This window comes from Clupea harengus, chromosome 26 (assembly GCF_900700415.2).
Source record: "Clupea harengus chromosome 26, Ch_v2.0.2, whole genome shotgun sequence".
Classification (NCBI taxonomy): domain Eukaryota; kingdom Metazoa; phylum Chordata; class Actinopteri; order Clupeiformes; family Clupeidae; genus Clupea; species Clupea harengus.
The window spans coordinates 10990001-11003463 of record NC_045177.1 but is presented as its reverse complement, the minus strand read 5'-3'; the positions used below and the strand labels follow the sequence as shown (position 1 = coordinate 11003463).

General features: G+C 43.3%; 1 protein-coding gene across 1 annotated transcript; it reads left to right on the top strand.

Annotated features, from left to right (window-relative positions):
- Nucleotides 1-2473: 2473 nt before the first annotated feature.
- On the top strand, nucleotides 2474-8392 carry cd7al (cd7 antigen-like). The gene is made up of 4 exons (XM_031564094.2): nucleotides 2474-3154; nucleotides 3655-4005; nucleotides 7064-7170; nucleotides 7475-8392. The coding sequence occupies exons 1-4, from the start codon at nucleotides 3103-3105 to the stop codon at nucleotides 7637-7639; spliced, it is 675 nt and encodes a 224-aa protein (XP_031419954.1). The 5' UTR covers nucleotides 2474-3102; the 3' UTR covers nucleotides 7640-8392.
- The last annotated feature ends 5071 nt before the right edge of the window (nucleotides 8393-13463 follow it).

Genomic DNA, 13463 nt, shown 5'->3' with positions numbered 1-13463 from the left:
TGTTGGGTTTAACCAGGCCAGTGTTCTTGGCTGCCTGTTGACTAAGTGCAACAGACCTTTCGTAGACTGAATGCATTCTGTGCTAGGCTACATGTATACATTTATTACGGAACCATGTAACACCCTAATGCGTTTTGTACAGGGAAAACATAAACGCGTTAGCATTGTGAGCACGAAATATTGAAGAGAGTCCATTCTTTCGTACGAAGAAAACCAAATGCATTAGTTGTGCGGTACATTCAAATGACTGTTGTGTTTCTTTTGTGGACAAAAGGCTGCATGTACTTCTCACCTTGTGGGAAAAAATCAACTCATTTCGGGTGGGCTCTGTTGTGGCCCTCTGGGCTGTCGACGTGAATGTGGTGGCCCCTCCGGTCCATGGGTTGTCTGCTCCAGCAGCTTGAAGGGCCACAGTTTCAGTGCCCAGAATTAGTTCTGCTCTGGACACGCCCACTGTGGCCCCCCCACCTGACCAGCAGATCCAATCCAATGATACCCGGATCTTGGATGCTAGCCACCTGCCGACCTCTTCCCCTTCGTCTTCACCCAATTTCTGGTGACAGTGGCGCTGCAGAGCTTCATGGTGGTGGTCATGGGTCCAGTGGCAATAGGCAATGACATGCAACATGCCTGACTTCTCTGCATCTGTATCACCCCTCAGACTGCCCCGCTGCTCTCTGCGGACTCCATGTTGGACTCTGAGGAGCTCCCGCCACTGCCTAGCACGTTGCTTCTCCTTCTTCACCTCCTTCTCTCCTCCAGGTCAGCCTGCTGCACTCAATAATGTTCTGGGCCGATGGCCTGCAGGATGTGCTCCACTTGCTCAGGGCTGCAGCCAGTGAGTGAGTGAGGGAGCACGAAGGCCAATGTGATCCCTCAGCCACTCCGGCTGCTAACACCCCGGACAAAGGCTCGAAGGCGCAAGCTCCTCTTGTTGGCTATCATGTCTTCATGAAATGACAGTGAATTTGCTGATATTTAGTGGACTACATTATTCCCTTCATTCATACAATGTTTCCTGTGTCAATGTCTGCTAGAAAATGCTAAAATAGAATGGATTCGCCCACATGTTGTCATCCACAGTGGTCAAGGAGTTCTTTTCATCAAATGCTGCCTTTTTTTCTCTCCAAACACCCATTCAGTGATAATAGCCAAACAACATAGTTTGCCTTTGCATTAGTGAGGCCTACAAAATTGTGACGCGATTTGTTTTGGCTACGGGTGATCAATCAACGGTGATTGGCTAAAATATTTCAGCTGCAAACTAGCTAGAGGCGACCTTATTTAAACCAGGATTTTGGGTGTTTGGTTGGAGCAGGCAAATGGAAATGGACAAGACCGCTAGAAAGTGCTGTGTGGAGATCGGCCTTAAACTGGGAGATTCATATGAAGCGTAAATAGTTTTCAATGCGTTTAAAACGAAATCTGACGAAACACTATGCTCAATGCTGGTAGTAGGCTACAGTAAAAGTTATACACCTACTTCCATCAAGGGTGCAATAGCCACAGTGCTCTCTGTCTTTTGACAGGTGGTATGTCTGAATAATATTGAGTCTCATGCTTTTCGAAAAGGTTCATTCTCGTGGAGAAAATCCGTTCTCGCCTTCTCCACTGGTCCCGTGCAATAACTACCTATAATTAGATGTTTTCACTCAAGCAATTTAGTATGATCATGGATGGTATGAATTATCACATGCGATTATTACTTGTAAATTACTTTTATGTTTGATCAGGACATTTTGACGGGGCAGATGAAATAAACGTGATTTGACGTGGCAGATTCAAAAGTCAGAATAAAGTTGACCAAACAGGGTGGGCAGATCAGTAATTTGGGTGTGCATTGCCCGCCTCTAGTTCTGGCCAGGGATTTAACTCAGAAGCCTACCCCGGCCCCAGAGATTGCCACTGAACACAACATGCATTAGCTGTTGCTCAACTTTTAGTGGCAAGCAATTGTGAAGGAATTGTGTCTCACTGACACAGAAGAGGCAGTAAATACTCCACATATAAATTAGAATTGCCACCTTGCCTGATGCATCAGATATCAGATTATTTAAATTCTTCATGCTTTTTCTCAATGTCAAGAGTTTGACTCCACTTGCTCCAGATAGAAGCAGACGTTTGTCTGGATTTAAGCCTGTCAGACAACAGGCTGCATAATAGAACAGACATGAGACCGAACCTTCTTTAGAAGAATCTTCTAGTGATTTGTCATTTGTCTGTAAAGCTAGAAAATCTGAGTTTAAAGGCAACCAGAAAGTTCAAATTCTCTCTTGAGGGTTTAGGGCTACACAAAGTGTGGTGAGTCAGTATTAGGTGTCTGGCAGTTGAGGCAGTCTTGTGATGTTTTGAATATATTTAAATGGTAGGCTAATTGCAAAGAGGACTTTCCGACATAGCAGCATCCTGACTTTAACGATACTTTAACAGCCTTTGTGTGTGTTGGTGGTGATCAGAGTTTTCATTCATCTGTCATTAGTTGTACACTTACAAACTTTCACTTCCCTGTTTTCACAGGTCTCATTTAAGACGTTAGCTTCCTGAAAGAAATACCTTGATAAAATGATGTCGTTACATAAGGATGTCATAAGTGATGCATGTAGTAAAAGGGTGATGACCATGCCCCAGCTCTTCTTTGGAAAATGTGAATCTAACGTCATCTAAAACTAGAATCAGGTTAAAGCTAAACCCTTCACTGTGCCACATGCTCTTGTTATGAATGAGGTTTAACCGTTGCCTCACAGTTTAGCAGAATCGGTTGCCACTTCTGTTTATTTTATGCTTGCTGATGTGTTAGTAAGTCAAAAAAAATCTAGTTACACTGCGACAGGAAGGACCTTAAGTGCAGCCAGGCGTGTGGCCAGTGATGAAACCAAGAAAGGGTTGGTTTCCTTTACCCTTGATGTGTGTGAGAGGGCCCCCGTGTTTTCCAAGGTGGAGCTCTAAGAGCTTGAGCAGTTGGTGTACGAGACCTGCCACAAACCAGTCTTCATAGCGAGACGCGCTAACGTCTCTGCGCTTGTGTGCACTCCGATTCAGTTTCATTGTCAGGTGTCAGGTTTTTCTTTTGTCACAGATATAGTTTATCGATAAAAAAAAGCCATGGAGGCATGGCATCTAGTTGTTTGGCTAATGATTGGATCTCCGGTTCTTGGTGAGTAATAGTGGGATTACTACTTGCTGACTAATTGATCAGATGTAGAAGATGTAACATCTTTCTAGAAATCTCTATTGAATTGTGAAAGGATGTATAAATACATATATTTATCTATATATACCTACCTATCTATCTATCTATATATATATATAAATATATATATATATCTTTTTGTTGTTTTTGTGTGTAATTTATAGTAGAAATAAGAATTTATAGTATAAATTATATAGGAAATTATATACTATTTTAAAACTGATATAAAACTCAAAGACTATGCTCAGATGATGATTCCAATGTAGTTTGGTGCTTTTCCTTTGAAGTGTCAGATGCTACTGGTGTTTTTCGTTTGTCTGTTTGTTTGTTCGTTTTTGTCAGCCTCAATGTGACAGAGCTGCACAGATTCATCTTCGAGTAGTTCAAACTGAAGTGAATCAAACTACAGCATCTTAAAGTTTGTAAAGAAGTGATGCCAAGGGTCTGTTTGTTTGTTTTTCCAGTGCATGGGGAAGTCAAGTACCTCAGCCAAAAAGGCAACGACTCCGTTGCGCTGGCGTGCTCATCTCCAGAGAGCAATCCTTACGGGGTCTATCTGAGACGCAAGTGGCTGCAGCCCGACGCAGAGGTTCTGTTCATCCACAAAGACGCGCAGCCCAAGTTTAGGAGCAGAACCGACCAGAACCGCATTCAGGTTGTTGAAAACCTGGGCTCCGGTCAGCTGGATGTGACCATCTCTCACCTGCAGGGTTCAGACACGGACCTCTACGTCTGTGAGTTTATGTTTGAAAGCATCCCCACTGACCGCAAAGAACCTGGCCGAGACCAGTTCCTCCTCTATGTTGCGGATCATGGTAAGCTGATTTTTTTCAACAGTTTAGAAACATGTAGTGGGACCCATTAGCAGTGAGGGTGTGGAGGGAGGGCACTGTCCTCAAACCTGCAGAAGTCCCTGCCAAAGAGGGATGAGCCTGTCATTAGTGATCCCTTTAAAAGTGCTTCCGATCCCATCAAATCTAAATTGATATCTATAAAGAACTACAAAACTAACAAGATGATTGTACCTCAGAACTATTCATTCATTGTAATGGTAGCTTATATACCTCTATGTGAGTTGCCCTTTTCAAAACGAATTCGACATGTGTTCAGCGTAGCTACTATTTGCATACTCATCTCTGGCAGAATACATTTGACTTAACCTGGGAATGCATTTCATATTTTAGTTATTATTCTATTGGCCAACAGAAGATATCAAGACAGTACACAGTTTTTCATTTGTATCTGCCATTCTAGGAATAACAAAACAACATTACAAGTCACACGTCTTTTGACTGCTGTGATCATACTGTGGTATTTATTTTGTCTTCCTTCTCTGGAATAGAGATATCTGTAATACTGTGTTAAGCAATACATTGAAACAGTTTCTTAAACTAGCTCACACGATGATGGCGTAATATTGCCTCACAATAATTGAGTAATTATTTCAACATCTTCTTGTTTGGTTGGTTGGGCTTGGATGTATGGATTAGTCATAAATGGTGAAGGGTTTCTCATGTCGTCTCCAAACTAGATGTACCATATGTAATATTATATATATATACTTTGCAGCGTACATATTACGCATGTGTATATATATTGCGTAATATGGCCGCTACAAAGTGAGAGATTGACCATGCATGATTATGAAATGAAGGATTATGAAAGCCTCTCAGGCGCACGCAGCACACACAGCCAGAAACAGCTCACAGGACCTTACTTGACAGACCTGGCCACCAGTCCACCGTAGGCTAATTATTAAGGGCTATCTATCCAGGGTTGCTATGTAGTCAAGTCAGTGTTTTTGGTATGAACATAGTTCAATACATTGTGTAATAATACCCATGCTTTACAATTTACTTTCAGTTTTTATCTTGAAATAGCCAAGACCGCTAGATTGTATTTTTTACATCTGCGTGCTCACTTTGTGTGCACTGTGTAACGCTTGATTCCTCCCCCCTCTTTGTGTGCACTGTGTAACGCTCTATTACTCCCCCCTCTTTGTGTGCACTGTGTAACGCTCTATTACTCCCCCCTCTTTGTGTGCACTGTGTAACGCTCTATTACTCCCCCCTCTTTGTGTGCACTGTGTAACGCTCTATTACTCCCCCCTCTTTGTGTGCACTGTGTAACGCTCTATTACTCCCCCTCTTTGTGTGCACTGTGTAACGCTCTATTACTCCCCCCTCTTTGTGTGCACTGTGTAACGCTTAATTCCTTCCCCCTCTTTGTGTTCACTGTGTAACGCTTGATTGCTCCCCCCTCTTTTGGGGCGCTGCAAGTCAAGTTCCACTGTTACACAGTCTGTCTGTTGGTTTGCTATAAACACCTCAATTTTCAGGGCAAAAATACTCTGGGCTATAGCCCTGATGATCAGACCTGACAATGCCACTGGATCAGACTAGACAACTTGCATTCAGTTGCGGCTCTTTAGGGCCCCAGGGCCCCCGTGGGGTAATCCAGGGCCTGTGCACGTTAAGCCCGTGGGGTAATCCAGGCCAGAGAATGAGCAAGAAAAGTGTGTCTTCTTTTGATAATCTTGAATAATAAAGTTTCCTACAAAAATAGACGAATTAGCACGGCGCAGTCACATCAATTTCACAAAATAACCATTGAGTCTATTTTTCCACTGTGTAAAAGTCAGGTTGATTTGTGTTATGCATCCATCATATATGCATACCACATCCTCATCATGATCATATATCTCAGATGAAGATATGGTTTTCCATGTCAGCATCATGCCAAGTAGGACCCTTCAAAATTCATTCAATTCATGTGTGAGTTTTAAAAAAAACTTGAAAATATGTTTGTGGCAGTTGTATTAATGTGAAAACCTGAAGTGAATGTGAAATTATTAAGTGCACTTCTGTGATGCGGGTTTCTGCCAACCTCAAGGGGGAACTGGAGGAGAGTGGAAGTGATGAAGTGTGTTCAGACACAGGGTCCACAGGTGAAAAAAAAGTCAGAATTGTCTGAGATATTTCAGTTCAGTTTAAGAATTGATAAGGATACATTAAAGCTACAACGGAATACATTGTTGAAGAAAGTGGAATGCAATTGAAAGAGTATTATTAAGAATGCTCCTGTGAACTGTTTCTCCAGTGAACTGTGTCGTTCTCCCATGTCAATACATTGGTGGGAGGGCTACATGCAATGAACACTTTCAGAAACTGTATACATTTCAACGTAACACTGGACTAGGCTACCTGCTGAAGGCAGGGGCGGACTGGGGGAAGAAAGTGGCCCGGGAGCTGTGCCATAACTTTTTTTTCATGTTTGTAACTGCCGCCACGCCCCCTCCCCCTGCGCACACATTTGGACTATACCACTTCAAACTGCTAAATTTTCGCCGCCACGCCCCCTTCCCCTGCGCACTTCAAACTGTGAAATTGTCAGGGTGGATCGCTCACCGCCACCGCCCCGCCCCCTCCCCCCCCGCGCATATTCTGCCTTCAGACTATTTCGTTTCACGTGAATATATTGAACCGGCCCAAACCCCGTCGGCCCTCCAGGGATTTCCCCGGTATCCCCGATGGCCCGTCCGCCCCTGGCTGAGGGACTGAATCCAAATCTTTTGGTGCAGAGAGGTACTTGCTAAGAGGTCCCATCGTTTGCAGTCGGATACAGCTTTATAAGTGGCCACTCAAAATAAATAAGCTGTCCATTTGTGAGTTTCTGAGGATGAAAGACTGTTGAACCAATATACCCATGTAACCTGAGTATTCAACAGAATTTCACATATTACAGAGAACTTACCCTTTAGCTGAGCTTTTCACTACAATTTTTCATTCCAACTGTGTCTCTTTCCAACCTGATATTAGAGACACCGTTACAGAGAGCATGGACAGTGCTTGATTGTGGTGCTTTCTCTTTCAGTTGAAACCCCCTGCAACTGTTCCGATTATCGAACTCTACTGTACATCATATCTGGAGCTGTTGGCCTTCTGCTTCTCATCATCGTAGGCCTGACAGTGACATCTTGTGTGAGTAGAAGTTCAGCTCCATGTTATTATTGTCTGCTCTGACAGAGTATCTCAACAACAATCACATTAACCTTTAAATGGCCACCCCATCACTCATATTGTGTTGAAAGTATGTGACAAAACATGAAACATGAAAGTAACAAATCAGCGTTTTGAAGATGATTTCCTCTTGATGTGGTTTAACACTGAAATCCCCGCCTTGTAAACAACCTGGTTGTTGTTTTTCGAGTGCCTGTGTATAAGTGTACTTGTGAATGTGTGCAAGTGAGCCTCGCCCCTTGACTCATTTCCTCTGTGTGTTCAGTCTACACAGAGCAAGGTGCGCAACGGCAGCAAACCACAGCCTGCTGTTCCCATTTACGAGGAGATGACAGGCCTGAAGTCAGGAAACCACAAACCTCTCGGTGACCTGGGTCGTTTCGGGGAGAGCGAGCACCTCCATAATGAGAACCCCTACTCCACCCCTTGAGGGCCCCTGGTTCTGCCCTACTGAGGCCTCCTGAAGAATCTGCATCCACCTGAACTCCTCATCCAGGACATACATATTCATAGCCGCACGATCATTTTCTGACAACAACTTTTTATTCGCCAGAAAAAGACCAAAGGCCTGCAACAGAAACGGCAGCAGTGCCTAACCATTTTCTCAGCGTTACATCATATCTACAAGAATCTTTATTTCCCCAAAGTTGAGCATCATTTTGTTGCTGTGTTGCTTGATAACACAGAAAGTGTGTTATAGGGTAATGTTTTTGTGATGAAGATGTGTTAAAGAGTATTGTTTCTGTTATGAAGATGTGTTATAGAGTAATGTTTTTGTTATGAAGATGAGTTATAGAGTAATGTTTTTGTTATGAAGATGTGTTAAAGAGTATTGTTTCTGTTATGAAGATGTGTTATAGAGTAATGTTTTTGTTATGAAGATGAGTTATAGAGTAATGTTTTTGTTATGAAGATGTGTTAAAGAGTATTGTTTCTGTTATGAAGATGTGTTATAGAGTAATGTTTTTGTTATGAAGATGTGGTAAAGAGTAATGTTTTTGTTATGAAGATGTGTTAAAGAGTAATGTTTCTGTTCTGAAGATGAGTTATAGAGTCATTTTTCTGTTATGTTCATTCTTCAGTATTATTATCAGATTACAATCAGTATTTTTTTGTAGTAATACACAGGAAAAGATGTTAAATTCCTTGTGGTATTGGTTGGGGACTTCCCATTTCCATTTAGTCATTTAGCGGACGCTTTTATCCAAAGCGACTTACAAGGATGTATACACATTTTACATTTACACTGATGGCACACTGCACATCAGGAGCAATTAGGGGTTCAGTGTCTTGCTCAGGGACGCTTCGACAGGGAATCGAAATAGCAACCTTCTGATTACTAAACGACTTCTCTACCCCCGTACCACTGTCGCCACACCAGTGTCTGGCATCCCGGACCCCCTCCCAGAGACAGAGACACGTCAAGACACACCACGACCTCTGGCTTGCTTTTTCAGAAGCATCAGACTCCTTCAAAGCTCCTTTGAGTGACTGTCATCGAAAACCAAAGTCCAGCAGAAGTGTTGTGGTTGATTTAGCTACAAAGCCTCCTATCTCCACTGGTCTTGTTTGTGCTCGCCAACCTTGCTCTTTTACTTCCGCTACCTTTCAAATGCTTCCTCAATCTTGAAAGGAAATTAGCTCAATAAAGTAAACAATGCACTCACACTCAGAATACAACCCCATGTCTGGTCTCATTGCAGTCACAACAGTACACTGTGGAACTTCAAGTCACTTACTTGTGTAGGTGCTCGTGCTAAAGCACAACTGAATATCCTGAAAATATACCCTGATTAACGCTGACAGGTTCTCAGGGAGCTGAAAGCAACTGAATGCCAGGCTATGTGGCACCGATCCAAAGATCCAAAAATACCTCTGAGAGAAATCATGCTACTATGTTCCAAACAGCCAGAAAAACCTGGGATTCCTGCTTTCTGCAAGGAAAATATCTATCAAACTGTTAACCTTCAGATTGGAGACCAACTTCCTTGCTACCCCATTAAAGAAGATGTTTCCTTCCACATGAAGAAGACTGATAGTTTGAAATTGTCACAGTGATCTTCTTCTTTGGAATGGAAATACCCCCTGCCTGACGCCACACCCTCGTAATTGTTCATTTTTTCCCCAAACAATCACCATGTAACCTCCATAGATGTTTAAAAACATCAGATGCTCCTTAATAGACAGGATAAGGTACCCCATTAGGGCCAGGAGATGATTCAGCCCTCCACGCACAACCTCTTGTACCTCTCTCCACCTGTGCAGTAAACCTCTCAAATCTCTCCAACTGGAAACATGTCTGCCAGTAATACGAGACCCACTCTGATTGCCCATGTGTCGTTGTAGAAGACACTCTTCTAGGTCCTTTCTTTCAACTCTCAAAACTTCCTTGAGTGAATAAAGACAAACTGAAATGGATTCTTGTAGAATGCAATCCTAGCATGTTCTTATTTCTTCATCTGAGGAGCGCCTCACTCCTTAACATAACCAGTTTTCAAAACCCAAGTAGTCTGCAAATGTCTCAGCCACAAGCACTGGCTCACTTTTTCAGCAGCCTCAGACAACTCCTTTAAAGCTCCAACACCAAAGTCCAACAGAAGTGTTGTGGTTGATTTAGCATCTAACACCTATCTCCAATTGTTATAAATGTCATTGTAGTTTGGGTACATTAGTGTGATCACATGACAACAATGGTGTGCTTCAAATATGAGGCCTGTGATTCATTTAGGCTTTTAGGCTTAGTACCTGTACAGTCATTCGATTCAGTTCAACACAATTAGTGTAGAGCAAGAGTTTAATACAAATGGTGAAGGTGACAGAAAGGGAAGTTAAGAAGCTTGTCAAAGTTAGAGCGAAAGGGGAAGTCTGGACGGTGAAGTTTAGAGAAACCCAAGCAACACAGATTTGGGAACAGAAAAGGAGTACCATGCCGTGACTAAAGAGTCGTTGTCAAGCAAACCTTTCTTCAGACGGGAACTAATGATGTAACCAATTCCCGTCCAGAGGACTCAAAGGTGGTAACAACATGGCGGGCCCTAATCTCACTGATGGACAACGCCATGGCAACATGCAAAGTCTGCCGCGAATGCCTTAAAGCTAAGCAAAGTCTGATTTTTGGGATTTTTTAGCTGTCCTATGTCTCCCGGGCCTTGCTTTGCCCGGATGGGTCCGAAGAAGGCACGGCTTGTGCAGCAAGAGGAAGGGGCCGTTGGAGGTGAAGATGATGGTGGCGTGGAACCAGAATTGGACAAGGTGGCCGAAGATGCTTCTCTCCAGGAGCTTCAGGATATGTTGCGCACTCACATGGCACTGCAGCAGGCCGCTGGGATGGAGCAAGAGGCGACGCGACAGGAGAGTCGGTGGAAGGCCTTACAGCACCAGTTCAGCCTCTTGCAGCAAGAGGTACACGTGAGGACTACACCAGACCCTGCCATACGTACTGAGCCATGCTCAGAACATCGTCCTGGATGCACCAGCGAGGGACCATCAGCCATGAGCAGCCGTCTAGGAACAGGACTAAGTAGTCAAGGCAGACCTCCGATAGATAGGGAGCCCAAAGTCAGTGTTTGACGGACACAGATGACGTTGAACACTATTTGGTCATGTTCGAAAGGATAGCTGTGTAGTGTCAGTGGCCGACAACTGACTGGGCAGTCAGGCTAGTGCCCCTCCTGACGGGCAAGGCTAGGGCCACATATGTCAACATGGATCAGGAAGATGCTCTTGATTATGACAGAGTGAGGGAAGCCATACTGGATAAGTAAGAGATCTATGAGAGACCTACAGACTGCAGTTCAGACGGACTGAGGTGGGCGAAGATGAGTGGCCAAAAGAGCTGTACGTCCGTCTGCAAGATCTCTACCATAGATGGGTGCAGCCCCAATAGCACACCAAAGAAGAGATCAGGGAGGTCATTATCTTGCAACAATACCTTTGCATGATGTATGACAGTCCGGGTGCGAGGATTGGTGCCCGCACAAATTTGCCCCCAATGGGAGACGCAAATGTTTATCTGGTTCCGGGGGGAATTGGTCATGCTCACTCTGATTGTGGCAATGGGGATGGAGGAGGTTGCCTTGATCAAGCGGCTTCTGTGTCTTGTCTTTTCATTTTGCCTCAGAAATTAATTATCAGAATTTGTGTCTAGAATCTGCTGATTACACCTAGAAGAAGATTATACTTTTGTGTTAGAGTCTGTCCTGTCATATGTGTGTTTATTGATTATTAAGTGTACCCCTCTGGTTGTAAATGGTGCTGGTCACCTGTGTAGATGTATCCTTGTCTTGTCCTATGTAGTTAGGCTAGTCTAGTCTTGCCTAGTCTAGTCTAGTCTTGCTCCGCTCTGGTAGAGAAGGTGTAAGTGTGACTCAACTGCTGAAATTGGTCCTCTGCTTTTGAGAGGCCATGCAGAATTACCAATAAGAGCAATTGCAGTTGCTGAACCTTTTGCTGTTATTTAAAATTTTTGTTTTTCTTTGTTTTCACATAACGGGTTGGCTTATGGGATGCTATGTTGCTTGACTTGGATTTAGCCTTACTAAATTTAAAATAATTTTGTCAAACATACTCTGCCTCTGAGTTTTGTACAGACCCCCTCGCACACAGTGACTCCGCTCAGTCCCGTTACTGATAAAAAAATTAAAATAAATAATGAATAAATAAGGTATGGTCAAATCATTGTCATTACTTCATTGCCACTTCCACTAATTACTCAACCCATGCTTGATTGCGCTCTAATTTGTGTTAATTAAATCAGCAAATATAGGGATCCCCGCCTATTCTCACTGCGCAGTTACTGATACGTGAAGCCCGTTTGCTATGCTTCTTTCCCTACGAAATAAAACATTCCTGTGTTTCGAAACACACAGAGAGACATCAAAACTAGCCACCACTGAGCATGATCCTGAAGTAAGATAGATTTTTAAATGCATGATGACTGAATATTAGTTAATGATGGATGCAGAATGGATGGCTCATCAAGAGACAAGGAACAGAGGGATCAAGAGTGAGTTACACTTCAGTCAATTATGTGTAAAACTTTGAAATGTCAAAGTCAATGGGGCACGTGGTAGAATTGACCCTCCTCGGATTCGTGTGGACCCAATCTGGAATGCCCCAAGTAGGTCCCTTTGAGCTGAAAACAATGTGCACATTTACCTTTTCCCATTATTTCAGCTTTTTCTTATTGTTATGAAACTGTTTTGAGGAAACACATTTTACTGGCACTAGATTCTGCTGATCCATAGACTCAGCTTTCTGAGAGGGCTTTCCCTTTATCCTTTTTTTAGCTCCTCAAAATTAAAAAAAGGTTAGGGGTGCGGTTTGGATATATGTGCATTGTGGCACTGTTGGACCAGTGGGGTTTCCCAAAGTGAATCACAGTAGACTACATGTCCCAGGCTCCTCGCTCAGAGGGGTCCACGCTGAACACACCCTGCCTGTGGCACAACCGCTTTGACTTTGATTCTCAATGACAATTGCCCCATCATACAGAAAGGTATTAGTGCATGTTTTACTGTGGACCAGGGCCTTTACAGATCCCAGGTACAGCCGACGGTGCATGTTGTGGCTCTCACCAGCCAGTTATGCACTGTTGTTGTACCCTTGCTGTTTAACTCAAATTCCCATGCACTTGTCAGCCAACATAACTCAAGATAACTCATCAGAACTAAACATATATAAAATGTTCAATATAAATATAGAATTGGGCTACAGACAGTGCATGTTGCACTATGAAGGAGTGCCTTCACGGATCCCGGGTACAGCATACGGCACGTGTTGTGGCTGTCACCAGCCAGTTGTGCACTGTTGTTGTGTCTTGACATCCTTGCTATCCTTCTAGAACGAAAATGCTCATGTACCATGTCAGCCAACCACAACTAAACATAACTCAACAAAACTAAACATAAAACACCCATACAGGGCAGCCTGGAGTAACAGAATATTGCTGTTGTGTTCCTGTTGTGTCAGACATGAACTAAGTGCTTACATTATTTTGTATTATCTTACTCTGTAACCCATGTCCCTGATTATGTAGTCTTTGTTTGTCTCAGTAAGAGCAAATAGTTATGAAAGACTCATTAGCATTGAAATGGCTTATGTGAGGATTCAGGTTCTCCTGTAGCAGTCCCCAGATAGTCTCCTTCCTGCTATTTTTCTCTCTCTCTCTCATAGCATGACCTTTTCCCGCGAATGCCGAAGGCTGTGAAAACATTGTTCCTCATCACCATAAACATTAAGCACCTTTACGTGTA

What these genes read in the sequence shown, in the direction of transcription:
- cd7al (XM_031564094.2), top strand. Translation starts at nt 3,103, where the DNA reads ATGGAGGCATGGCATCTAGTTGTTTGGCTAATGATTGGATCTCCGGTT. An exon ending in GATTGGATCTCCGGTTCTTG is followed by an intron (nt 3,155 to 3,654) that starts GTGAGTAATAGT and finishes TTGTTTTTCCAG; the next exon opens with TGCATGGGGAAGTCAAGTAC. An exon ending in GCCTGACAGTGACATCTTGT is followed by an intron (nt 7,171 to 7,474) that starts GTGAGTAGAAGT and finishes CTGTGTGTTCAG; the next exon opens with TCTACACAGAGCAAGGTGCG.